This window comes from Kogia breviceps, chromosome 15 (assembly GCF_026419965.1).
Source record: "Kogia breviceps isolate mKogBre1 chromosome 15, mKogBre1 haplotype 1, whole genome shotgun sequence".
Taxonomy (NCBI): domain Eukaryota; kingdom Metazoa; phylum Chordata; class Mammalia; order Artiodactyla; family Physeteridae; genus Kogia; species Kogia breviceps.
Window position 1 is genome coordinate 24,303,892 of NC_081324.1, and position 26,221 is coordinate 24,330,112.

Here is a 26,221-nt window from a genome sequence, read left to right on the forward strand (position 1 = left end):
TGACCTCACTTTCTGTTCCTACCCCTCTGTATTTTTGTAAAAAACTTGGGGCTGACAAAGGTCAATTGTTTAATTAAAATGTTATCTCCCTCGGGCGCTTCCACTGCAGGGGGCACAGGTTCGATTCCTGGTCAGGGAACTAAGATTCTGCATGCCATGCGACATGAGACCAAAAATTAAAAAAAAAAAAGTTATCTCCCTGTACCAACCTGTGTACTTCTGGCTAGCACCACACATTGTCATGTGACTCAGTAATGGGCAGGGACCAGTTTCTGCAGACCCTCCCCAGGTTCCTGGGCTGGCCTGGCCACCATCTTGGCCAGACTGGGGAAGTACGAAGGGTGTGGATGTTCTGGTTGCCACTTTGAGGGACTGAAAGCCTGGCAACTTCTAGCCAGAAAGAACCCCCAAGGAGGACCTGTTACCAGGAGGCAGTGTCCCCAGCGTCTTGCCGTGGGAGGGATTTGGGACCCTTTGATGAAAGACTGATTTGACTCATGGGGACAGGACAGCCACTTGCTGCTGACTTTTAGAGGCTGTTAGGCTAGGCCCAAGTCTCAGTCTTTTTAAAACGGGTCATCGCCAAATGTCACAGTGACTTTTTCATGGGAGGGCTAGGTTTGGGGAGTGGAGTGGTTTAAGCACACAGCAAACCAACTCTTTAGCGGAAAAGTGCTTTTGTGCAGGACTGGCTTAATCCTCCCACCTTGGAGGGGCCACAGTTCCCAAGCTTGGGAGGAAGGGGGTGTATGTCTCCTTCACCCATGGTATCCTGGATCACTCCTCCCCAACCCTCCCCAGCCCCCAGGCGCCCCCTCCCCACAGTGGTCCAACTGTGGGGAACCTTCTCACTAGCTCATCACCTGGGTAGGGGCTCCTGTGAGGCCTCTGCCAGCACCTGTTGAGGCACAAAAGCCTTTGGGAGAGATTTCCTTTGCCAAACACACAAAGAACACAGATGCAGGGCATTTTTGTTTTTGGTGTGGTTTATTTTTGAAACCCACTTGTAGTTTGGGTTCAGCTGGAAAGCAGGACATACCGAGGGAGGGAAGGTGGTCGCATGAGCAGGATTCTGCTGCAGCTTTGGCGGGAAGCCCCAGGCCCCTGCTCCGGGGAGGTAGGACCCGTCACCAGGCTCCCAGCTGGCTCAGGCGAAGCGGGCAGCCCTTCTGTGCAAGTGTCCCGAGCAGAGGAAAGTTGCCATTTCTCTGATCTGCGTCCTCAAAGGCTCAGCCTGAGGTTTACCAACAGAGTGCCTGCAGCTGAGGGACAGGACTCCATGGGCAGGCCGGACAGTCTGTTGGACGAGGAACACTGGCCGGCTTCTGATGCCAGATAAGAGACTGGGGCTTGGCGTCTGGGCAGCCCCGTGGGGCTGCTCTTGCGGCGGCCTGGCTGTCTGGGCCCCCGCCCCTGCAGCTGCCCAGGGCGTGATCAGTGGTACGTTTCCCACACACCCCCCCCCCCCATCCCTCAGAGAAAATAAAATAAAATACAAATTAGAATAAATACCGACTCGGCCAACATTTACATTTACATGGATGGACAGGACGATCCCCAAACTTTGAAGGTGTACAGACGGGTTAAGGAAGGACGAGCAGACAAAAGTGGGTTTGGGGGGGCGCACACTCTCGTGGAGGATGGTGGGGTCCCGCCTTGTCCAGGGGAGGCTGGGGCCCTTCTTGGGGCTGCGGTCCCAGAGCTTAGGCAAAGCCACAGGCCATGGGAGAGGCAGCGGGCCGGCTGCCTGAGAGGAAAACAGTGACTACCTCGTCTTGACTGTTGGGGGAGAGACCGAGACAGGACCCGCATCAGATGGCTGGACTTTGCCTCCTCTGTGCCAAGGAAGCCACAGGCGAGGAGGGAAAGCCACGCAAGCATTAGAAACGCACTATCCAGTTTAGCCTCCCATCAAATACATTCAGAGGTCAACTTGGATATGGCCTCCCTCACTCAGCAGGGGGGATCTGGCCTGGGGAGGGGGCGGAGGTCTGGGGGCACCCGCCTCTGCCCCCCAGTTCCTGTCTGAGTAGTCTCCCGTGGGAAGCTGCCTCAGTGTCTCAGAGTTTAGGCTTTACTGTTATTTCCTTAAACAAAAAAAATTTTTCTTTAAATGTTTTCCTTCCATGTCTGAAAAAGTAGCAGCAACCCACATTTAGAAAAACAGCTTAAATCGTCGTTATTCCGATCGACCAGGAAGCGCCTTCAGGCAATGGAATATACTAGGCAAACCATATGTCTGGAGCCACGGTGACACGACACGTAATTAAAAATATATTTATATATGTTTACATATTTATACCTCGCTTCTTCCCACTCTGGTCCTAACAGTCAAGGAGGGGTTGTCCGTGAGGCAAGGCCACCAAGGAAGGCTGCTGGAGGAAGGGCATTAGGGCCACACTGCCCGAGACGCTACCTGCTTGGCTTTCCAGGGGACGTCAGCCCCCTGAGTCCGTGGTATCTGGGGCCCCTTCATAAAGCTCGCTCTCTGAGCCCAAGGTAGGGGTGGGAGACCCACTCCCCTGCCTCCTCGACTTTCGACCTCACTCGCAGGCCTCCCTCTTCTTCCAGGGCCCTGCTGCATTCTCAGTAGATGTGCTCGTGCGTGCCTGCGCGCGCGTGCACACACACACACACGCGTGCACACACACACACGCGTGCACACACACGCGCGCGCGCGCACACACACACGCAGACCACTCGAGGGAAGCAGGGCCCATTTCAGCCCAGGTGCGGCTCTCTGAGGGCTGCCAGGGCGTGGCTGCTTGCCCGGCCCGGGCTGCAGACTCCTCGGGACCATGTTTTCCCTGGTGCCCTCTCTGGGCGTCCTAACATCAGCCCGGCTTTTCCCTCAAGGCCTCTTGTGGGGCCTCTGGGGTTCCTGGGTCCCAGGCTGAGCCAAAGGTGTAGGCTGAGGAGGAGAGGCAGTGAGGAGAAGCTTGAGAGGAAGGGGCCGGGAGGGCGAAGGCAGAGGCCAGGGGCAGCGTGGGCTCCTTGGCAGAGGTGACCAATCCACTCCAGGTAAACCGTGCCCCCATGCCTTGTCCCCAACAGGCTCTTTTTGGGGACTGCAGGCAGGTGGCAGCTGGTGGGGAAAGCCAGGAAGTACGGAGGAAGCTGCTCCCCCCCCCACCTGCCTGCTCTCCGAGACTCAACAAAGGGAATTTCCTCCAACCTGACCGGATCAGGCAACCAGCGGGCCTCCAAGGTGACCCAGAGAAGGTCTGGCCTCAACCAAGGAGCAAGTGAGGAAGCTGCTGAGCTCTGAGGTCGCTTTGCAGGGGCTCATCAAACCGTGGGCTCCAGACCAGGAGATGGGCTGTGCAGACACCAGTGACAACCCGAAGCCAGCCTCCCAGGGCCCAACACGCATCCTCCTTTCTAGCCATCAGAGAAGGAGCTGCTCCCAGGACTTGGCCCCTCCAAGGACCCCCCCGCCTTGTTCCCAGCCTGGAAAGCTGGTGGCTTGCTGGGTCCCCTGATGGTCCCCATGACTCAGTGAATTCACCCTTTCCCGACAGCCCTGGGGAGTGCCACAGCCCTCCCGGGGCACAGACCGTGGCTATGGGCTAGGGCACCGACACAGCCCATTTAGCTAGCCCTGGGCAGCCCTGCGGGGCGCCCCCCATTCTCCCGCGGTGAGAGCTCGGGACAAGACCTGTGTGTGGAGCCGGGAAGCATCACCGGGCGTTTTGGTTTTAATTTGCCAGCCTCGTTCGTTCTGAGCCCGGTTCACTATAAGGCCCCGGGGCAGGACGGGTTTAATGCTTTCCCAGCAGCGACAGTATCGGCCCTTTGAGGGAGGAAGCTAGAAAAAGAGAGAACAGAGGTACTGGAAGCGGGGGGCTGAGGAGCACAGGGTTCCAGCGGGTTCCCCTGCCGGGGCAGAAGTTTCCAATTACCCTAATTGGCTACTGGCAAGCTGTCTGTGGCTAGAATCCTTCCAGAGGGGGCCGGGTTTGATCTCCCTCTAATCAGGGGGTCCTCGCCGTGCTGACTGTGTGATCGCAACGCAGGCGCTTTGCGTTGAGAGAGGAGACTTCAAAGCAGCTGACTTTTGAAAAAAATAAAACACAGTGAAACAAAAGAGTGCAAGTAGAACGAAAAACTCCATCTCCCCTCCAGGCCCCGGGCCCGCCCCCGGCCCCCGGGGCCTGCAGCTTGGGGGCTGAAGGGAGGAGGCTGGAAGTGGGGAGGGTGGAGCATGAAGGTTAGAGGAGACCGCCTCTGTCCCCCCCGCTCGGCCGTAAGGACAAAGGCCGTCAATTACGGGCCGCTGGTGGGGACCGTGCCTGCCTTTGTCCTCCCGGACATCTGCTACACGTCGCCTGCTGCCAGTTGGCGACTGCTGCTGACAGCATGTGGGAACAATGCAAGCCCGTCTCCGACCCACTTTTTCCGCCTTCTGAGGTCCTTTCTGACCCAAGCTGTACCCTGCGTGCGGGCTGCCAAGGCCTCTAAGGAGTCGCAGAGATGAACCCCTTGCACACAGCCCTGCCGGGGACATGTTGCATGGGAGGGGGTGGGGAGGAGTGGGAGTGAGGAGGGGGAGGGCCGGGCCACCGTGAGGAAGAAACATGCTTCCCTTACTGGTGTGAGCTGCCGCATGCTCGGGCTGGGGGGCTCGGGTAGGGGGGCGCTCCTCCTAGGGCTTTGGTCCCTTCCCCGTCTGGCTCCATACTGGCCGCCGGCTCTGCTTGCCTTCCTCCCCATTTCTTTCTGCCGGCAGGGCCACCCCTGTCCTCCCGCCTGTCCATCTGGCTCTGTGCACCAGGGCCCCAGCTGCCCTCGGGCCACCCGCCAGGCCCCCTGGCTGTCAGGCTGTCAGTTTCTGGATGGTTCTGTTGTAGTACTGCGTGATGGGGGGCGTCAGAGGGTTCCAGCTGTTGGCGTGGAGCTCGATGACCTCCAGCAGCAGGGAGCGGGTCAGCATCGACTCCGAGGGGCACAGCATTTTGTCGCGGGCACTGGCCAGGAGCTCCGCCATCATCTCGGGCAGCTGCTCCTCCAGCAGTCGGCCTGTGCTCTGCAGCTGCGGGCAGAGAAGTGGGATTAGGACGTGAGATGGGCCCTGAAAGGGCTCCTGACCCACCTTGGTTAGGGGTGCTGGGGGCAGGAACGGGAAATAGCTGGATTATCCCAGGAAGGTCCAGGCCCAGGCCTCTATGCCACAGAGCAGAGGAATGGAGAGTGTGGAGGGTGGACACAGCCAATGCGAGAGCCCACATTTTTTTTTTTTTTTAATAAATTTATTTATTTATTTTTGGCTGTGTTGGGTCTTGGTTGCTGCGCGTGGGCTTTCTCCAGTGGCAGCGAGCAGGGGCCAGTCTTCGTTGGCGGTGTGCGGGCCTCTCTTTGCAGTGGCCTCTCTCGTTGTGGAGCACGGGCTCTAGGCGTGTGGGCCCCAGCAGCTGTGGTGCGCGGGCTTGGTAGTTGTGGCTCGTGGGCTCTACAGCACAGGCTCAGTAGCTGTGGCACATGGGCCCAGTTGCTCCGCGGCATGTGGGATCCTCCCGGACCAGGGCTGGAACCCGTGTCCCCTGCATTGGCAGGCGGACTCTCAACCACTGAGCCACCAGGGAAGTCCCGAGAGCCCACATTTAATACCCAATCTGCCGGAGGAATAAGAGGGGTCAGAATATTGCCTGCTGCCCAGGGCTGCAAAGAGTCCTCACCAGGAACACGCTGCTTCTCCCTTCATCCACTTGCCTCCCCTCCTACAGGAAGCCTCCTTTGACTATTGGCCACAACCGCAATGGCTGTGTGACCTGCTTCCTTCAAGAGTGATCAGGTGGCACCGTGTCAATTTTCACTTGCTGGGATGTCTCTCTGGAAACGAACTTGGTCATTATTACCTGCATGTGTCCGTGTGGAACCCGAGAGCAGGGATGAGGTCTCCTGTTTCTCTCTTTCCTTCTCTCCTGCCCCCAATCGCACCTACATACCCCCAGAACTGACCCCTGCCCACACTTGTGACACGAAGGGGAGGAGAGAAATATGAACTGGGGCAGAAGGCCAGCCAGACGGCCTGTCCCCAAGAGAGGCCCCTGGTCATCTCGAAAAGCCCCCTTAGGAAGAAGGAGCCCCGATCCTCTGGATGAGCGCACCCTTGGCCAGCAGCCCCTGCAGCTCCTCTCCCTATAATCTAAGTCCCCGTCTCTGCCCCACCTCCAGCCTCAGCCCACCCATTTTTTTCAAGGCTCTGCCTTCTTCGCGAAACCTTCCCTGACCTTTCTGGCCCACTCTGACCTCTCCCCTAACTCCTCAGGGATGCATGCTCTGTACCCATATTTAGTCTCTACACTGTCCCATCCACTCTGTGCATGTGACAGAGGTCTCTATCTCTAGCCAGACCACAAGCTGTCTGGAGGCAGGGACCATGCTTTCTCCTCCTCTCCTATCTCCCCTGCTTGGAGCCCCGTGTAGGGTACCCAGCTGGAGCCCCGGAGTGCCCTGGGTGTGGGCCCGGAAGCCCCTCTCCTCACCACACTCCACTCTGAATGTCCCTGAGCTGTTTTCTTTCTTTTTTCTTTTTTTGGCCATGCTGTGTGGCTTGCAGGATCTTAGTTCCTCGACCAGGGATCGAACCTGTGCCCTCAGCAGAGGAAGCGCAGAGTCCTAACCACTGGAATGCCAGGGAATTCCCCTTGGACCGTTTTCTGAAGGCACAGCTTTGTCCCTGTAACTGGGCCAAAGCCAAGTGTCTGAAGGAAGATCCTGGAGAGCAGCGGCCACACCTTGGGAACAGGAGTGGGACATCCCATGGGGGCTGCTTGGAAGTGGGCAGTGCCAACCTGGGGGTTCAAGCCTCAGCACCTCCTCCCAAACCCCACACCACTGAAGCCAAGGAGATATGTGGGGGCAGGGCATCCCCTAGAATCTCCTAAGTCATTTGTGTGGTGCGCCTGGCCGAGGAGGAGGTGGTCTTGGGGCCAGAGGGAGAGTGGACGATGCTAGCACTCCATGCTTCCTGCCAGAGAGCCGGCAGTTCCCTCTCCTCCAGCAGAAGTCCACATCCACTCAGGAAGCTGTCCACCACCAGCCCCGCTCGACACGCCCGTACCCTGGACCCGTGGATGCCTCCAGTGGTCCTTGAGCCCCCATAACTGTTAAGGCGAGAGGGACGCACAGGGTCTGAGGTGGGAGGTGGCTAAGCCACGCTGCTTACCTCCATCGAGCAGCACAGGACGGCATCTTCCTTCACATCCTGAGATTGCAAGAGCTGGAAGAGAGCGGCAGAGAATTCTGCTTAGGGTGGTGCGCTGTCCTCAGCCCCCTGCAGCCCAGAACAAGCATCTCCAAGGGGCAGGCCAGAGAGGCAGCCCACAAAGGCCGGAGGGTAGCAGGAGCACTGGACGGCCATAGTCACAGAGCATGGGCATCCCGGCCAGGTCAGAGGGCTTGACTAGAGGCCACGGCAGAGCAAGGCCGCAGGTGGGTTTGAAGGCAGCGGCAAGCTATGAGCAGCTGGTCAGCAAAAATGAAACTCGCGTAGATTTCCTGATTAGTGTGAGGGGCTCAGCCATGGTCTCAGGTGCTCCTGGGCCCTGGCTATAGGAGGACTTGCAGAAATCACAGCAGTCTTCTCCACGGGCCCAGCAATGTGAGCCTGCGAAACCATGCAGACCGTTCCAGAGGCTGGAATTGCTTCCTGACCAAGGCTCAGCACTAGGACTGGCCACCCCCCATCCAGGCTTTCCTCTATGTGCTGCATTTCATTCTTTCAATCTCTCTCCCTCTCTCTCTAAATTGAGACATAACTCACGTAACATCAAGTTCACCATTTTTAAGCATACAATTCAGTGACTTTTAGATTCACAAGGCTGTGCGACCATCACTACTAACTCTAGAATATTTTCATGGCTCCCAAAAGAAACCTGTACCCGTTAGCGGTCAGTCCCCTTTCCCCTGCCACCCCCACCCCTGACAACCCTTAACCCCTTAATCTCTATAGATTTACCTATTCTGGACATTTTATACAATGAAATCATATAATACGTGATTTTTTGGTGAATGGCTTCTTCCACTTAGAATGTTTTTAAAGTTCATCCATGTTGTAGCCTGTGTCAGTTCTTCATTCCTTTTGGGGGTTGGAAGATATTCCACTGTATGGATACACCACGTTTTGTTTATCCACTCATCAGTTGATAGACATTTGGGCCGTCTCCACTTTTTGGCTCTCGTGAACAAGGCAGCTATGAACACTTGTGTACGAGTTTTTGCGGGGGCATGGGTTTTCATCTCTCTTGGGTACGCACCTGGGAGTGGAATTGCTGGGTCATGTGGTAACTCCACGTTTAGCTGTTTGAGGACCCGGTAAGCTGTTTTCTACAGTGGCTGTGCCATTTTTCATTCCCTCCAGGGAATGACACACCTCCAGGTGTGTCTAGGGTTCTGATTTTTCCACAGCATCACCAATATTTGTTATTTTCTGCCCTTTTCCCCATTTTTTCCCAGGTCACTTTCCAGCTTTCCTTGGAGACTTCTGGATCACTCCAGCCCATGCTGCCCACTCCTGCTTCTTACTCCCGAGCACGCCCCGGCTTTCCCACCGCTCAGCATTCCACACAAGTGGCAAGACATCTTCCAGTGTGAACTGTGGCTTCCTGAAGGCAGGGCCGTGTGACGTTCATCTCTGCTGCCCTTTAACACCTAGCACAGCTCCTGGCAACAGGAGGGATTCGATAAATGTGGGTCGATGTGATTGATGCATTGTTTTTGTTTTTTTGTTTTAAAGGAAGGGCGGAGGGTAAGGAGAGAGTACAAGAGGAAGGTATTTTAGGGTCAGCTTCCTTGTCCACTAACCGAGAACTAGAGTCAAGGTTTCTGATCTGGGCACGGTGCGTTCAAGGAGGGTGAAATCACACACAACCTGGGGACCCTTCCTTCTCACTGCAGACTCGAAATCCAAATTCCCCACACCCTCCTTCACTTCCCCCTTCTCCTGTCATATTGCAGCCATCCACCCAGCCCAGGGTCTCCCCCAGCAGAAGCCACAAGCAGTCACATCAGGGGGGCTGAAGATGCATGTATTAAATGTCAGATGAGTCCAGGGGCCAGATCAGTGTGTGCTGCTCTGACCAGAGATGCTCTCAGGGACCAGACCTCCTTCCTCTTCGTACCTCTGCAGGGCTGGGCATTAACTGGTCCCACAGTAGACACACCGAAAAAGAAATCATTTGGGGATGAAGGAGCAGAGGTAGGTCTCAGGCTGCTCAAAAGATGAGCTGGTGGAGAGCAAGGGAAAACTCGGGGAAGGTAACAGTGTCGGCCATGCAGCGACAGGCCTTGACGGCCATTGGTGGGCGTGCTCTGCCCACTGACACACTTCTGACTCTGGGCCTTTGTGCTCTTGTCACCCAGGAATTCTCAGCCACCACCTGTCTGCAGACCTTCCTTCCTCAGTTTACTCGGGGCTCTGCCCTGACATCACCTCATCCACCAGGGATTCCCTGACCGGCCTGTGTGTAAGTGATCCTGTCGTCCCCCTCCTGGCTTACTTCTCTCCACAGCATCTCTCACCCCTGACATACGATCTATTTGTTTGTCTGCTGTCTCCCCCAGGGGAAGGCAAGCTCCAGGAGGGCAAGGCCTGTTTGGTCCATTCTCTCCCCGGCACCTGGCACAGTGCCCGGCACATAGTAAGCACTTGGAAGTATTTGTGAACAAATATGCCTTGAGTAGCAGGGAGAAAACCCACCCAGCTGGGAGGGTCTGCGAGTGAGGAGGGACTAACCTTGAGCCGCAGCCCCAGGGCAACTCACCCCAGTGCACGCGCTTGAAAAGGTGACAGTGAGCTGGCCTCGGATACCTCCACCCCACAGACTTCTCCTGTCAGAGCAGGCACGGCACAAAATTACAATCGGTGTGTCTGCAAACGTACAGTGTTTGTGGAAACAGAAGTTGGTATGACTCTCTAAATGGCAATTTGCCGATAAGTACCAACACTACAAGTGTACAAACCCTCTGAGCAGCGATACTACTTCCAGGAATTTATTCCACATGTGTCCCCCGCTGCCCACATACGCACCATGACACGGATATAAGGTTTTTGCTGCACTTTTGCAAATGGCTTGAATGGCTACCAACAAGGGGACTGGTTCAATTACGATGCTACATTAGCACAGAGGAATACTCTTCAGCACACAGCTGTCCACCCTTCTCCCCATGCCGATGTCTGCTTCTGGAGTCTTCCTGCCCCGCAGGGCTGCAGACCCTCAAGGGGAGCCAAGGGAAGCTTCCACTGAGTCAGGGTCTGGGGGAATTCTGGGGGTCACACTAGGAAGGATCTGTCTCATCTAGAAAACCCTGGAAGCAGGTTCTGGAAATAGCTGGGGGGAGGTGACTCACCGTGCAGCACGTGTACTGGGTCATGGGTACTGGACCACGGGCTGGTCCAGCATCCAACCCAGCCTGCTCTTGGAGGGGCTGGCGCCAGGACTTGGAGGGCCCTGACTGTCTCGGGGGCAAGGTGGGCGTAGCCCCACTGACTCTGCACGGATCATGAGGGCAAATATTAAGGAAACTCTGTGAGGTTTGCCGGGACTTCTTTCTGATGGTAACTTTGTTCCTGCCTAGGTTTCCCATAGTACTAAGCAGGAAGAGAAGCCTTAAAGTAAAAATTGCTGGTAGAAATCACAAGAAAGGGGGAAAGTGGGGTATCTGGTGGGAAGGGAACTCCCAGAGACAGAGTGGGTGGTGGCAGCCATTTGGGGACCAGGGGAGCAGGAAGAACTGGGAGCTTACGGGAAGGAAGCAAGGGGTCCTGCTCTTGGGGCACCTAGCATGTGGGCTGACACATAGTGGGTACAGGCAATGACTGTCATGGGAAATTGAGATGAACCTGGGATCATGTTCCGTTCTGAGACCAGCTTCTTGGGGTCCTGGGGCTTCGGGACATGGGAGGTAACGTGATGGGAAATCCTATGAAGAGCCGCCGGGGCCGGACAGGTACTAGATGCTCTGAAATGTGACTGTTTCTCCCTCCAAGTGGCCCTCCGACATATGCCCGCACTGCGTGGACAGCCTCGTGGAGCCTCATGTTCCTGCCAGCACTTTGCCCGGGTGAGCAGTGGCTCCTCTCTCCTTCTACGGCCCGAGGCCCTCCTGCCCTCTGTCTGCTCCCCGGTCACGGTTCAGAACTGCAGAGCCGGTCCAGGGCTTCCTGTTCGTCCTTCCTTTCCCGCATCTTAGTGACTGGACTACCTCCTCCCTTCTGCACACCCAAACCCCCGCAGGTCTGCTCCCTCCCTAGGGGGCTCTGGGCTCTGGGGCAACAGACTCAGGGTGGGGACTCTCAAGCCGGGCTGTGGGCAGGCTCTCACCCCAGAGCCTCTCCTCCCACCTTATCTTTCACTGGTTGTTTGGGAAAGTCTGTGTTAAGCCAAGAATCACATCGAGTGATAGGCCCTCTCGCAAACGGCCTGCTGGGTTTTCTCAAGGAAGTGGGGGAGGACTGGGAGGCTCTCACTGTACTTTTCCTTTGCAGTTGCTGGGATGCAGAGTTTGGGAGGGGAATGGGTGCTGCAGTCCACGTCCTACTCTCCCGCAAATGCTATCTCGGCCTGTCCGTTGCCAGCTTTTGAGGGCGGACCCTTGGAGCCTTAGAGCTGAAGGGCTGCAGGGAGGACGTCCCCTCAGCCCCCATCATCACAGCTGGGAGGTCCCACCCTGCTGCTCTGTGTGGTGGAACGAGAGGCTGGCTGGCCTTACCCCGGGGGAGCACTTGACAGATGCTACGGGGCTCCCTCCCCAGGACCCCTGTCAGTGTCACTCTGAGAGGCTCCGGTGCCTTTGGGTGATCAACGGCTTCTCAGGAATCCGTCCTTGACTTGCTCTTTGTGGGCTGTGGCCAAGGGCAACAAGACCTTTCCACTCTTTTCTGTCTTGGCCAAAACTTACCTGTGTTGTGGTCCATTTCTTCATGGCTTGCTTTCCTAAAAGACAGCTAGTTTCTGGATAAACGAATCCCTGCTGGTACACTGAGGGCGCCAACTCAGTTGTTTATGCGTGTTCTATCTGGGGTCTTCTGGAGACAACGCTTCATTTAACTCCAAGCAACTCTCAAACAGTAGTGGCAACTTGAACACATTCTTGTCCACCCGTGTTCACAACAGCATGATTCACAATAGGCAAGGGGTGGGAGCAACCCAAGTGTCCACTGGTGGATGAATGGATAAACTAAATGTGGTCCATCCATGTAACGGAATGTTATTCAGCCTTAAAAAGGAAGGAAATCCTATCACATGCTGCGACATGGACGGACCTTGAAGACCTTATGCTGAGTGAAATAAGCCAGTCACCAAAGGACAAGTATTGTAGGATTCCACTTATATGAGGGACCTGGAACAAATTCATAGAGACAGAAAGTAGAATGGTGGTTGTCAGGGGCTGAGGGAGAGGGATAGGGAGTTAGTGTTTAATGGGGAAAGAGTTTCAGTTTTGCAAGGTGAAGAAGTTCTGGAGACGGATGGTGGTGATAGTTGCGCAACAATGTAAATGCACTTAATGCCACTGAACTGTACAATTTAAAATGGCTAAAATGGTCATTCTTATCCTTGCTTTTTTTTTACACCACGATTTAAAAATGGTTTAAAAGCAGTGGCAGGGAGTAGGTACTCTTTGGCGGGCAGGCCATTATCTGCCTGGGCAGGACTGTCCCTCTTCTCTGCTACCGCTCTTGGGAAGAAAAGCTGTACGGATGGAGGAGACAGGGCTGCCGACCTGGGGGCTGAAGGCCCCGGGGGTGGGGGGAGGAGCGGCTCACTCATCAAAGTCTCTGGCACAGAAAGGAGTGTGGGCGGGCCGGGGCAGGCACCCTGGAACAGCGAAATGTGTTTCTTGGACGAGAATCCAAGGCAATTGTACGAGCCCACACAGTGTTTGTTCGGAAGCTAATGCATTCCTGTCCTATTGTCTCTGCCGGAGACTTGTTGTCGGCACACCCTTCATATCCTCCCTCTGGGAGAGGCCAAGGTGCTTCGTTCAGAGTCAGGCTGTGGGCGGCTGGACAGCACAGGGAGAAAGGCAGACCGGTGGGAGCATCTCGGAGTCCCAGTCCCGGGGCGGGCGGGGGCAGGGGAGGAAGCCAGGGCAGGGCCATGCCGCCCAAGGTGTGCCCACAGTGCAGCCAGGCTGGTTGCTTGGGATGCCACCCTGTGGGGGAGGGAAAGAGGGTGCTGATGGAAGGACCCTGGGGCCGTCTTCCTGTCTTCTAGCCCCCCCCAAGCTCCCCCAACCACCTCAGCTCACCAACAGCTTGGTTCCAGCCCTGGTAGAACAAACCCAGACAGCCTAATGCAGCCCCAGTAAAAGCTCAGCCAGTTCCCACCTGCAGGAGCCCCTCTTTTGCAGGTAGTCAAGGGTAGGCTGGAAGCAGCAACAAAGGAGCAAAAGTGAGGAGATTTCAGAGTGCGTGTGATTGGCTGGTTTGCTGGGGAACAAACCCAGAGCTCTGATTGGCCGGCTGGGCCTACGGAAGGTCAGTGGCAGGTTACCCTGCAAGCGTGGAAGAAGTCGTGGGAAGAGGAGAGAGAAAAAGAAGAAGCAAGAGTGGGAGGTGCAGGTCTCCAGGGGCTGAGGAAGCCACAGTGAAGGGCACAAGCCTTGACAGTGGAGAGATAGGGATGAGGGAGAAGAATGAGGCAGAGCCAGAGGAGATGCCCCCGACGCGTGGCACGTGGTCTAGAATGGTGGCTGGGGCGAGGAGCTGCGCAGGGCCACCTGCATCTCAGGAGGGCCCTCAGGTTCGAGTCAGGGCATCTCCACCCTGTGCCTCTGGTCGACCTGGACCGGCATCTGCAGCTGAGTCTAGAGGACAGCTCCTGCTAAGGACCTTGAATCTTCAAGAAGAGGGTCAATTACATCTGGGTCTCTTCAGGGAGGCAGGGAAGTAGATGATCTAGCCACAAGAGGCTGTCATCAAAAACGTGCACAAGGTTTGGCTTCTATTCACTAAGAGAAACTCCGGGCACGCCACTTAATCACTCGGCACTTCAGTTTCCTCACTTGAGAATGGGGATAATACTTGCCTAGAAGTGTTTTGAGAGTCAGTGGAGATAATGCATGTGAAAGAGTTCTGAAAAGTGCAAAGCTCGATTCAAATGCAAGGTGTTATTATTGTTATTAAATGTATATCTTCATAAACATGGGTCTTTCCTGAAGATCTCGACCCACTTTGTAAGGTACCATCTCACTTATCCCCGTGACACTCTTGTGGAGACAGGGAAAGGACACGGGCATTATTATCTCTGCTTAATAGACAGAGAAACCGAGGCTCAGTAGTTCTGTGACTTACTTACACAAGCCAGACAGACAGTGAGTCTGGGAAGAACTAGAAAGAGCTTAGGAGCCCTGGGTCAGCATCCTCTTTCTTGGGGACTTACTTTAACTTCTCCCACATTAGCTAATTCTTACTTTGCTGGTTGGAGCTCATAATTCTTAATTTTGTTGATTGGTGATGATAATCAATCTGAGTCTTCACAAAACTGAATTGATTTTACCTCTTCTTTTTCTGCGTTGGCCACCATCTATCCATCTATGCATGCATGCATCCATCTACCAATGCATCCATTTAGCCATCCATTCTTTTATCCACCCACACATCATGTATCCAGCCTTCCATCCACACACTAATCCTTTCATCCATCTTCCTATCTACCCATCTACCCTCTCACCCACTCACCATCCAGCCATCCATTCAGCCAGCCAGCCGTCCTTCGACAACATTTATGGAACACCTACTATGTACTAAACACTGTGTAAGTACCTGGATAACAAGGAGAATAAAACTTGTAACTTAGAGTCTAGTAGGGGGAAACAGAGAGACTGCGCTAGGTATATGGGGTTGGAGCCTGGGATGGGAGGGTGGTGGTGAATAACATGCCAGGCGTTTGCCATAAGCGGCAGCACGTGGCATATGCACAAAAGCAAAAAAAAAAGTGAACTAATGGAGTGCACTGCTAAATAACAAGTATTTCAAGAGGCTAAAATATATGGTGCTGGGGGAGAGAGAGCATATGATGGTAAAGAAGGAGGCCAGGGCCACATCCTAAAGGGCTCTAGATGCCATGCTACTGGTTTTGGATTTTATCCTAAAGGACTGCAGAGCCACTGAAAAGAATTTCAACTGGTGAGTAGGATGATACTATTTGCAGTGTGGAGAGTAGACTGGAGCTGGTGGGGTGGTTGGGAGAATTGGAGACAAGGAGACCAGTGAGAAATTATGGCAGCTCGAGTGGCAGGGACAATGGGAGGAGATATAGCTTCGGAGGCAGAAGTAAAGGTGAGGAAAAGGACAATGCAGAAGACGGATAAGGGGCTTGTCAGCGGAATAAACTGTGATGCCACCAGCGATATTAGTAAGGCAGGAAGAGTTGGTTCTGGAAAAAAGGAATGAGCTCAGTGTTAGAAATACCGAGGCCACCGTCCTTGCGGGTCATCAGGGAAGATGGCCATCTGTGATGATCAGTGCCCAGGTGTGAGTCAAGGCCACAGGTGTGACACGACCTGGGGAATGGTGTGGAATAAGAGAAGATGGTAAGAGCTCCAAACCCGGACACAGCAACGTCGTAAGCGCGGCAGAGGAGGAGGAACCCCCAAAGGAGGAAGAGGGTGGTCAGGCAAGTAGGCAGAGCAGGAAAAAGTGACGTCATGGAAGCCAAGGGAGTGCTAAGAAGTCAAGGTCACTTCTTGTCGACAAGGTCAACCGTGTCAAAAGCTCAGAGAGGTCAAGTGAGATGAACAATGACCAGGGCCCCCTGGATTTGGTGATTAGGAGAGCACAGGCGACCTTTGCCATGATGACTTCATGCAGGGAGGGGTGGCTGGAAGCCTGGGTTATGTGGAGCTGGAGAGACAGAGCGAGGTCAGGAAGTGGAGAGAAAGAGCTGACCATTGCTTTTTCTTTGGGGGTTTCTGTTCTTTCTTCTCTGTCTCTCACTCTCCTTTCCTCCTCCGTCTCTCTTTTTTGGGGGGCGGGGCAGGGAACTTGCCTATGGAAGAGAAGAAGGGTAGGATGCTAGGGAAAAGAGACTGGCCCAGGGTCCAGGGGAAGGTCGGTACAGCGGCAGAGACTTGAGCAGGGGCACAGATGAGCGCGTAGCGTGCGCGAGAGAGGAGGGGACGGATGCCTGGATTAGCCTTAAAAAAGACAAAGGCTATCATTCCCCGGAAACGGACAAAAAGCGCTAGTGTGGTTGTGGATAGGTACCCGTGTAATGCTCACGCTGCCTGGCCTGTCTGGGCAACTAGGAGATTAGTGCTATTTTACATTCATTACTTATTACCATCATTCTGTGACTGCGTGCATTTCAGACATCCCCAGGATAGGGGAATTTGCCCCAACTGTCACTTTTCCACTAGCCTAATAAGAAGCCCCGGTGTGGCAGCTATGGTCAGATGTCAAGGAAATTCATGGTTCTGAACCGGACTTCAGTCCAAGCTTGTGCCCTGTGGTCTGGCTGTCTGCCCTCCTAACTAAGACACGCAGGCGGGCAGGCACCCTAACTGTGGACCAGGCGCCCTGGAGGGAATAATTAGCCTCCTTCCTGCAGAGCTTGCAAACCGCCCGTACAAAGTGGCCACAGTAAATGTCACATGGGGGAATGCTTCATCCCACAGCTGGCCCCAGGGGGTGGAAACGTAATCTGGGGCTCAGAGCAGACACTGAATCCTTCTGCAGACACCAGAGCCAGAGGACGGGGCCATGGCTCCAATGCCTCCTCTTGGGGGCCAAGCCCTGGCTGGTAGCCTGGACAGGAGGCGAGTTCTGTTCACGTAGTCCCTGCAGACATGAGTTCCCAGGACCCTGCGTCGGGGTTTGAAACATCAAGGACGTTGGTCGTGACTGCTATCAACACCTTCCAGCTTCTCCTTTAATGCCCTTGCCTTTCCTTCTAGAAGCCTTGTCTGTCCTCTTCCGTATTCACTGCCCTGATGTCCACGGATCTCTCTTAAAGGGTGAACACAAAATGCCCGAGGTAGCCCTGAGGTTTTACCTTTCAGGAGGGGGTCTCCTGAGGGCTGAGTCACACCTTCCGGGTCCTCACTCAGGACCTGGCTTACAGTTTTTGGACTGCTGACTCCAGATGCCAAGCTCTGAACTTTGTGCATGTTTTAAAATCCGTTTTATCCTTATAGCAGTTTATCTGACTTCAATACCACTGTTAATTATTCTCACTGTATATCTGTAGAAACTGAGGCATGGAGAGTGAAATGAACTCCCCACAAGTGCACGGGTAATGGAAAACCAGTTTTGGAACCCAGGTCTAGCCTGCCTCCAAAGTCAAAGGACATAACCGCTGCCCCATGAGTAAGCCCCACATAAATAAGACTAATGGCGAGAGGTCAGCAAAAGGTGGGGTGACCACACACCCCAGTTTGCCTGGGATGGTTCTTGTGTTCATCCCAAATAATTAGTAATACTCCTTTTGCTTTCAAAAGCGCCCTGATTAGGAGGGTACCTTATAATCGTCGCCTAAGCAAGGGAAGGGGCACTGAGGGGCTGGGAGCCCCCCGTTCTCCATCACCACCCGACCAGTCAGTACACCTCTGGCCCGTTCCACCTCCCCTCCTGGTGCCTAAGCGCTCCTGCCCATCTCTGAGGGGTTCAGCACGTGGGGTGAGGAGAAGGGCTCCGAAGGCGGCAAAGCGGCCCTGCTTCCAGCGAGAGGCGGTTATCACTGCAGATCAGGATACCTGCCGCAGGGCCTCACCTGGCCTCACCTGGGTTTGCAAGCGAGAACCGCTCTCCAAGGATGGGAGCCGGAACAGGACGGAATTATGTTAACAGGCTGCTGGCAGGGCCCTGGGGAGAGCAGTTGAAGGAGAGGCAGATGGGAAAGCAGTTGTTCTCCAAGCTTCCTCTGGGGGAGCCTGGCCAGGAGTGCCTGGCCTGGAGGCACTGGGTGGCACCTGGGACCGTCACTCCCTTGACAGCACCCTCTGGACGCCCCTCTGAAGGAATGACTGCATTTTGCGTCTGACTCAGCATCAAATGGCTCCCTGAGACAAGGGGAGGGGTTTGGGCTGGCTGGGGCCCAGTGGGCAGACACCCCTCACGGGGCCAGTCTCTGAACTCACAAGTCTCTCTTGGCGCCCACCAGGCTGGGACCCCCTGGGGCGGCACAAGGAGAGGGCATGGAAGGGGAGGGCGGCCCGGGCTGCCATCTGCTGTTAGTGGGGCCTCCCCTGGCCCTTGGCCCCTTCCCTTGGCTCTCTGCCGCCGCCCCCCCCAACCTCCGCCCACCTGAGGCCTGGACTTGACCTTGCTGGCTTTGGGGGGAGGGAGGGTGTGATAAGCGTCTTGGTGGAGGGAACTAGCTGCCTGCAAAGGCATTTTCCGCTCTCTAAAGTAAACAATCAAACAGGAAATTAATCGAGAAACCCACATCAACTTTCACAGCCCCAGAGCCAGGAAATTCAAAGTTATAGTTCCCATAGCAACTTGCCTGTAGAAGCTGCGGCAGCCGCTAGCTTGGAATGAGAACTTCAGGGGTCAACTAGGCCAGCCCCCTGCCTCCAGGAAGCGCAGCCCAGCAGCAAGTCTGAATGTGCCGGGGGGTAGACTGCCCTTCTGAGGCTCAGCAGCAAGCCTGGGACAGAGTTAGGCGCTGCACGGCCTGGGCTCTACTTTTCAGTTCTCACAGCAACAAGCCTCGTAAACTGCAGAATCAGCTGACACCCTGGGCCTTCAGTTTTCTATATTCCCATAATTCCAGTCATTATTCCTGTATCCCCAGATTCTGTGAATGGGGAGTAATACTCATGCCTGCAAGACGCTAGAGCGAGGGGGCTGTGCAGTGCATGCTTAGCCTTACTCACGTCTCCCGCCGCTTGTTCTACTTAGTCCCAGAACGACCCCCCCCCATCTCTATCCCAATTACCCCTGAACTGTGTAATTGTCCTTTGCCTGCCCCCCTTCCCCTGGGTTGCTTTTCCTCCAAGAAACATCTCAATTGATTGACAGGGCCAAGAGCTTACAGACAGCCTCCAAGGTAGCTCCATTTTTTGGATGGCCTCGTCTCTTCAACCTGCCCCTCCACCCCTTCTGGACCAAATATATGATATGAGCTCAATATACACTTACTGCTCCCTTGACTGATAAACGGGTAGCCTGAACGGAACCAGACGCAAGCCCTCCTCGTTCAAGCCTGTGCTGCGGGGGTTGTGTGTCTTGGGTGGGGTTTTCTTTTGTGTGACTAGTGAGGAGTCCCGCCTGGCAGGAAAGGAGATAAGGGCGTTGGAGCTCAACAGAGAAGGAAACAGTCTGGAATCCTTCCCCGAGAGTCACCCTGCCCTCCCACCCGAGATGGCCACGATAGCCGGCCGGCCTCATCAGCGCAGTTGTGCAGCCCAGGCCCGGCGACCCTTAACACGGGCCGAGGCAGGAGTGGGCACTTCCGGGCACCAGGCCTGTGGCAGAGGGTGCCCAGCCTGCCCGCCCACCCGCCAGCCTGGCCCTGGAGCTGGGCCGTGAATTGAGCAAAGCAGTGGAAAGAGAAGTGGCGCCTGCTGGAAAGCAGACAGAGCGGCTCCTGGATTTCCTAACAGGCCCAGCCGCGTGCCAGGGCCTATGGGCCAGCTCAGAGCGCCTGCCCAGCCTCGCTTGCGAAACAGTCCTTCCTCCCCTGGGTGAGCTTTCCCTGGTGGCCGAGCCGCTGTCTAGCCACCCGAGTCCCTGAGCGAGGCCTCCCCTTCACACCCATCGCCTTTCTGTCCTCCCTCTCCCGGGTTTCAACAGATCAGAGCACGGTGGACCCCTCGGGAAGACAGGATGCATGCTGGGGGTGCAAGACGTTTTCCTTTCATGAAGACAAAGAAATTTAATCAGAAGGAAGAAGTGATGGGAAAGTAGGTATGGACAGGGGGCTGACTTCTCTGCGGTCTCAGAGGGGACCAGGAGAAGGGGCACTGCCACTGAGGGTGACCCACTGGCTTCCAAGGAAAGGCCTCCCTGTGCACAGAGCCCTGGGCCGCTGCAGCCCCGGAGCCCGGCCTTGCTCACTGATGGGCACATGGTCATCTGAAGGGCTGTGCCAATCCACCTCGTCTTGAGCCTGGGAAGAAGCTTCTCAGAAGGTTCTTCCTGGTATGCCAAGCTAACCAGGGGTCCCTCCTACCAATTCCAGACTCTGCAGGGGGTGGGAGTGGGGAGGGCGCAAGTAACCAGCAAGGGGCCCTGAGGAGCTGGGGGAGGGGCACACCGGCCTCTTACTCTGCCCCCAAGCACAGAATGCTGAAGAAGCCTTTGCTTAGATCATGTCCTCTTTAGCCGTATGAAGAATAAATGCCTGCAGCAGCCTGGTTCCCAGACAGAGGTGCCAGTCTTCCCGGAGTGGGGGAGGTGGGTGGAGTTTGAAGACACATGGCAGGAGTTGGCTGGGAGGTCTGCCCCTTGGGTGAAGGAGCTTAGCTGGTTCTGTGGTGGGTTTGGGTGCAAGGAGGTTTACTAAGGACCAACTGGGCAGGGATGGCTGGGCCTGGGACGATTAAGCAGAGAAAAAAATAGCGCTGTGCTCAAGGCATAAGTAGCATCTGTACTCAGAGCAGCAGCCACCCAAACGGAGGGGCAAACAGGCCTGGGCTGAGCAAAGGGCCTGGGCTGCCTGGGGACAGCAGAGGTACTCGCTGCCAAGTCTAAGGTCGGAGATAAGAGTGTTTCATGGGCACCTGGAAGTTTGTTTGGCTTTAGGGCCTTACCCTTAGCGAGAGTATACATTTTCATAATGGGGTGACTTTCTAAACTGAGACAATCTCTTTGGGTGAATTAGCATGTGCGTCAATATTCGGTATCACCAGTGCATCCTTACCAGGTCCAACTGACTGGGCTGCAGGGGATAAAGTGCTTAGCCTGGCACTCAGGAGCTCGCTGGCCCACTTCCACCCCAGGGGCCCTCCATCCCCCTCTCTCCCCTTCACAGGCCTCCCATCCAGCCAAATCCATCTATGAACATGTCTTGTCCTTATCTGCCTCCGGCTTTCACTCCTCATTGACTCAGCCAGGCCTGCCTTGTCTCACCTTGGCTCCATTTACTGGATCCTGCAAGACACCCCCCACCCCCACCCCTCGGAGAAGCCTTCCCTGACCTCCTTTCCTGATCCCCTGTAGGGAGAAGCCTCATTACTCACAGCCCGGGAGCAGTTATTTGGTTCTACCCAGTTCTAGGTCGATAGCCTAGAGTTTACCTAGACTAGTTTTTCCTCACGCAGGACCTTGTGCCCAGCTGGCCCTCTCAGAAACCCTGTGGATTGGATTTGAAGGAAAGTGTGTGCTGGCTGGGGCAAAGCCACTCAGAAGAGCCTCTGTGTTCCCTGGATGCAGCCCCACCAGTGACATACAGGCCTGGAGCATGGCTGGTCCTGCACCCTCCTCCAAGGAGTCTGAAAGAATAGAAGAACTTTTTCTTTCATTCATTCATTCATTCATTCAATAAGGAGGCATGAATCCTGTCCTCATAGACCTATTAGTTTGTAGAAAAGACAGAGTTTACACAAGCAGATCAGTGATGGGAGCCGGGGCTGTAAAGTGAGACTGCCTGGGTCCTAATCCTGATTCGATCACCTGCTAATTATGTTGCACAGGTAACTTCTCTGTGTCTCAGTTTCCTCATCTGGAAAGTGGGGGGAGCATTACATGAGATAATCTATGAGACATATTTAGAGCAGTATCTGGCACACAGTAAGCGAGGCTCTATCAGTGGCAGCTCTCAGTAGTAAGTGGGCTCGTTTTGCACAGAACTAAGGGTGCTGCGGTGGTGGGTGGCAGGAAGGACCATTCTCATCTGTGCGGGGAGAGGAGGCTCGGAAAAGGCTTCCTGGGGGAGAGAGCTTTAAACTGACACTTGAAGGTGGAGTCAGGGAAAGAGTGGGATCCGGAGCGGGAAGGAGGGAAGAACATTCCAGGCAGTGACCCCTGAGAGTCCTGTGAGCCTGCAGTCCACAGAGAGAGAGCGGGCCAAGCCCGGTTAGAAGGCTGGTGGAGTGATTCAAGTGAAAGGTGACCTTGGTCTAGACAATGGGGAGGGAGAAAAGTGGTAGCCAGGGCCAAGAACTCTACGAGAGCTGCTACCCACAGACCCTGGGGACCGATGGGGTGAGGGCTGGTCAGGGATGGCCTGGAGTCTTCAGCCACCACAGCCAGGAAGATGGTGGTACTATCCCTGGGGGGAGGGGCAGGTTTGGGGGGCAGGAGATGGGTCGTATTAGGACACTCAGAGTTTGAGGGATCCGTGGGTGGGCCGGGGGGAGGTGTCAGGTGGATGCACTCAGGCCTGGAGATATGGATCTAGAGTTTGTGCAGTTCAAGTATGAGGGCTGCTGCTGCCCTGGGCATCTATCCGCCTGTGTGCACCACAACACAAGCTCTGAGGCCTCCGCCTGGGGCCTCGCTCATGGCTCACCACAAGCTACAGTTGCCTGTCCTTTGGTAAATCCCAAAGGGCATCAACTTCTCCATGTTTCTGGTTATGGGGCCGTCCAATGAAGTTCTGGAGAAGGACGTAAAGGTGAACAGAGGCCCTCGGCGAAGGCTCCCACACTAAACTCGGGGTGATCCACGTACTTGGAGCCAGCCTCCAAGTGTGTGTGTATCTACACACTCATGCACAAACATATTATCTATCTATGTACGTGATATGAAGTATGACGAGAAAGGAAACTAGTTTCAAGGGGACATAAAAAAAAAAATCAATCTTATTTCTCTGTATTTTCTTCTAGCATCTGTGAGAGTACCTGCCGCCTGTGCAAGGACCCAGGTGAGACATTCTCCAGGTGGAGCTGAGCCCAGAGTCTCGCCCAAGGCCTGGGCGGCCCAGCACACCCAGCTCGAGAGGGGTATTGGCTTGGAAACACCTCTGTGAGTCCCTGGTGGCGGCACATGTGCCTTGCAATAGGCGTTTCACCTGGGATGAAGAAAAGTGGGGCAAAGAGGTAGAGGGAAGTCCAGCTTGGAGCTATTTTAAGCCCACGCCCAAGGTGATGGTGGCATGACAGAAGAGAGGTGGTGGGGAAAAGGGAGGAATCAAGGGTAACTCCCAAGTTTTTGGCCTGAGCTAAAGGGGTGGCCAGTGGTTTCATCTACCAAGATTGAAGCTAGCTGGAGGGAGGAATGGACTTGGCCATTGGGTCTAGAGGGCAGAGGAGTGGTCCTGGCTGGAGATACATTTGAGAGCACTGGGTGCAGATGGTATATAAAGTCCTGGGGCCAGATGAGATCATTTAGACCAGGATTTCTCAGCCACAGCATGACTGACATTTGAGCCAGACAATTCTTTGCTGTGGGGCCTCCTGGACATGGCAGGATGCTGAGCAGGACCTGGGCTTCCTCCCACCAGAGGCCAGTAGCACTTTCCCAGTTGTGACCACCAAAAATGTCTCCAGACACTACCAAATGCCCCTTGGCATTGGGGGGCAAACTGCCCCTAGTTCAGAATCATACATCTAGATTAGGGGTGGATAACCTCTAGTCCACCAGCCAAATCCCACCCTCAGCCTGCTTTGGTACAGGCCAGTGAGCTAACAACGCTCTTTACATTTTTATTTTTCCTTTTTATTTTATTTTTATTTTTTGGCTGCACTGCGCAGCTTGTGGGATCTTAGTTCCCTGACCAGGGATCGAAGCCATGCCCTCTGCAGTGGAAGCACAGAGTCCTAACCCCTGGACCACCAGGCAAGTCCCTACATTTTAAAATGGTTGACCAAAAAAAATCAAAAGAACGATATTTTGTGACACATTACATGAAATTCTGATTTCAGTGTCCATAAATAAAATTTTGCTGGGGCACAGTCACTGTCACTGGTTGACAAATCGTCTATGCTGCTTCCTTGCTATCATGGTGGTGTGGAGGCCTGAGTAGGCTTCTGGATTTGCTGATATGGCAGTCTCGAACGGGGACCACGCTGTTGGCTGGGTGGGGCAGAAGCAACCCAGAGACACCATGAGGGAGACAATTCTTTAGAAAATTCTGGCTCTAAGGGAAGAGAGAAACGGGTTGCCTTCTGGAGGGGAATATGGGGGCAATGGAAGGTCTTCCCCCCTCAGATGGATTTAGCGGGTTGATAAGAAGAAAACACTAGGGAGAGGGGAGCCTGTGAGGTGGGAGAGAGAAGAGAAATCCATTGCAGGAAAGAAGGAGAGAAGGGATAGGACAGGCGCACTCTGGAATCAAGGAGTGTGCTGAGCAAAGCCACCGCCCTGGCAGACGGGCCACCCAAAATAGGCCAGGTCCACCGTGGTTGTGAAGAGGCCCGAGACAGCCTGTGGGCCCTGTGAGATAATTAAAGAAAGCAGAAGTTATGTAAGCAGACTTAGATAGCAGTTTGGGTGAAGAAGAAAGATGCTTAAACCTGGCTTTTGGATTATTTTAAAATCTTACTCTATTATTTGTGTTTATATATAAATTACTCTTTCTTCAAGCTATGTGCTAACTTAACTGCAAAATTATGTAGAAAAAGCCCCCAGGGGGTGATTTTATATTGTATTTCTAGTTTTCTCAGTTGAATGTTTTTTGAGAAGACTTTTTGTTTAAGTATCACACATACAAAAATGTGCAGTGAGATGGATTTGCACAAATAACAAAGGGCAAACATGTTCTGACGCCCTGACCAAGAGCTACAAACCCGAATCACACCCCGCAGTCGTCTCGCACCTGCCCCGTCATTTCACTGACCCTTCCCGAGGGTCACCATGATCCTCTTTATCACCAGAGTTGAATTTTGCCCACTTTAAAACCCCCAGTATTTAAATTCGAAGCAAACACACTGGCCCTGCAGGATGGCCCCCTGTGACTCACCTTGCTGACCTGGGCCCCTGTGAGAGCCCTACCCATTCTGTGTTTTCCTTCATAGGGTATCTATCAGCTGATTCTGGACTTGGCAGGGCAGGTATGCTAGTCCCAGTTTTTAGGGCTGAGGAAATAGAAGTTCAGATCTGAATTAGATGACCTCCGATGCATAGGTCAGTGTCAGGGAGCTGATTTCCAAATCCAGGAATCTGTCTCAAAAGTCTGGTGCTCTCTTCTGCACTGTGTTTATAGATATGCATCCTGTAATTTTGGGGGGGAACATGGAGCCCTTTGAGGATCTGATGAAAACTCTGGCACCTCTCCCAGAAAAATGCACATCTCCACAGTTTCACAGATGTCGGCGTACAATTTCAGTGGGTTCCCAGACCCTGAAGGCCACCCAAGGGCCCGAGGTACAAATCCTGGACATGAGCCATACCCCTAAATCACCAATGGAAATGTCACAGAAGCACAAGCCGGTGACATCAACACAGCCATGGTCTCAGGTGTCACCTTCTTCCGTGGCTGTCTAGCCTGTGGCTGGGTAGCTCTGTGGTTAAGGCACAATGCCAGGGTGGCTGATAAAGAGACCCTAGGACTTCCCTGGACGTCCAGTGGTTAAGACTCCACGCTCCCACTGCAGGAGGCGCGGGTTTGATTCCTGGTCGGGGAACTAAGATCTCACATGCCATGCAGCGTGGCAAAAAAAAAAAAAAAAAAAAAAAAAGAAGAAGAAGAAAACAACCGTAAAAGTTCTGTACTGTGTGCCAGACACTTGACAGACATAACGATCAATCCTTAAGACAACCTTGCAGAGGTAGAGGCTGTTTCCCCATTTTACTGATGGAAAAATTGAGGTTCAAAGAGATTAAGTAACTTGCTCAGGTTCCAGCTAGTACAAAAAGCGTGGGATTTGACATCATGTAAATCTGACGTCCAGGCCCTTGTTCTTTCCATTTCCTTTCTCACAGAGGGGGCTTTTAGCTTCCCTCTTGTGCTGCTCTGTCGATCCCCCACCCCCGGAAGCTGGCAGGGAGTTTCTCTAAAGCGCAGGGCAGGGAGGGAGCTGACTGACAGCATGAGGATGCCTCCGTGCATACTATGGCCATTCATGGGAAGTGACTCACTGGAGCCCTGCCACTTTGGGACTCCAGGGGACACATACACATTTCCTGTGTCTCAGCTAGAGCCTCGGGCATCGTGAGCTGCTGGTAAGGGTAGATCTCTGAAGGCGGCCAGATAGAAAACCACCCAGCTCTGCATCCTGTGACAGAGCAGCCTCTCCCTGGGTTCATATGATAGAGCTATGTCACCTCTGGGCCTGTTCTGTCATCTGTAAAGTGGGGGTGAAGTTCAGACTAGCTCAGTGTTTGCTACTCAGTGTGCGGTCCTCCTAACCTCAGCATCAGCATTGCCTGAGAAATGGCAAATTCTCCTTT

General features: G+C 54.3%; 1 protein-coding gene across 16 annotated transcripts in view; it reads right to left on the bottom strand.

Annotated features, from left to right (window-relative positions):
• Positions 1 to 968: 968 nt before the first annotated feature.
• The window catches only part of CTIF (cap binding complex dependent translation initiation factor), a 308,749-nt gene continuing 283,496 nt past the window's right edge, over positions 969 to 26,221 (bottom strand). For 15 of the 16 annotated variants that reach the window (XM_059040961.2, XM_059040967.2, XM_059040968.2 and 12 more), the window contains 2 exons: positions 7,169 to 7,222; positions 969 to 5,032 (listed from right to left, as the gene is read on the bottom strand). In XM_059040961.2, the coding sequence (XP_058896944.1) occupies positions 4,817 to 5,032; positions 7,169 to 7,222 (270 nt within the window). In that variant the 3' untranslated portion in view covers positions 969 to 4,816. Of the gene's footprint in view, positions 5,033 to 5,541; positions 5,613 to 7,168; positions 7,223 to 26,221 lie in introns of those variants that run through there. The other variant, XM_059040971.2, reaches the window with a different exon arrangement.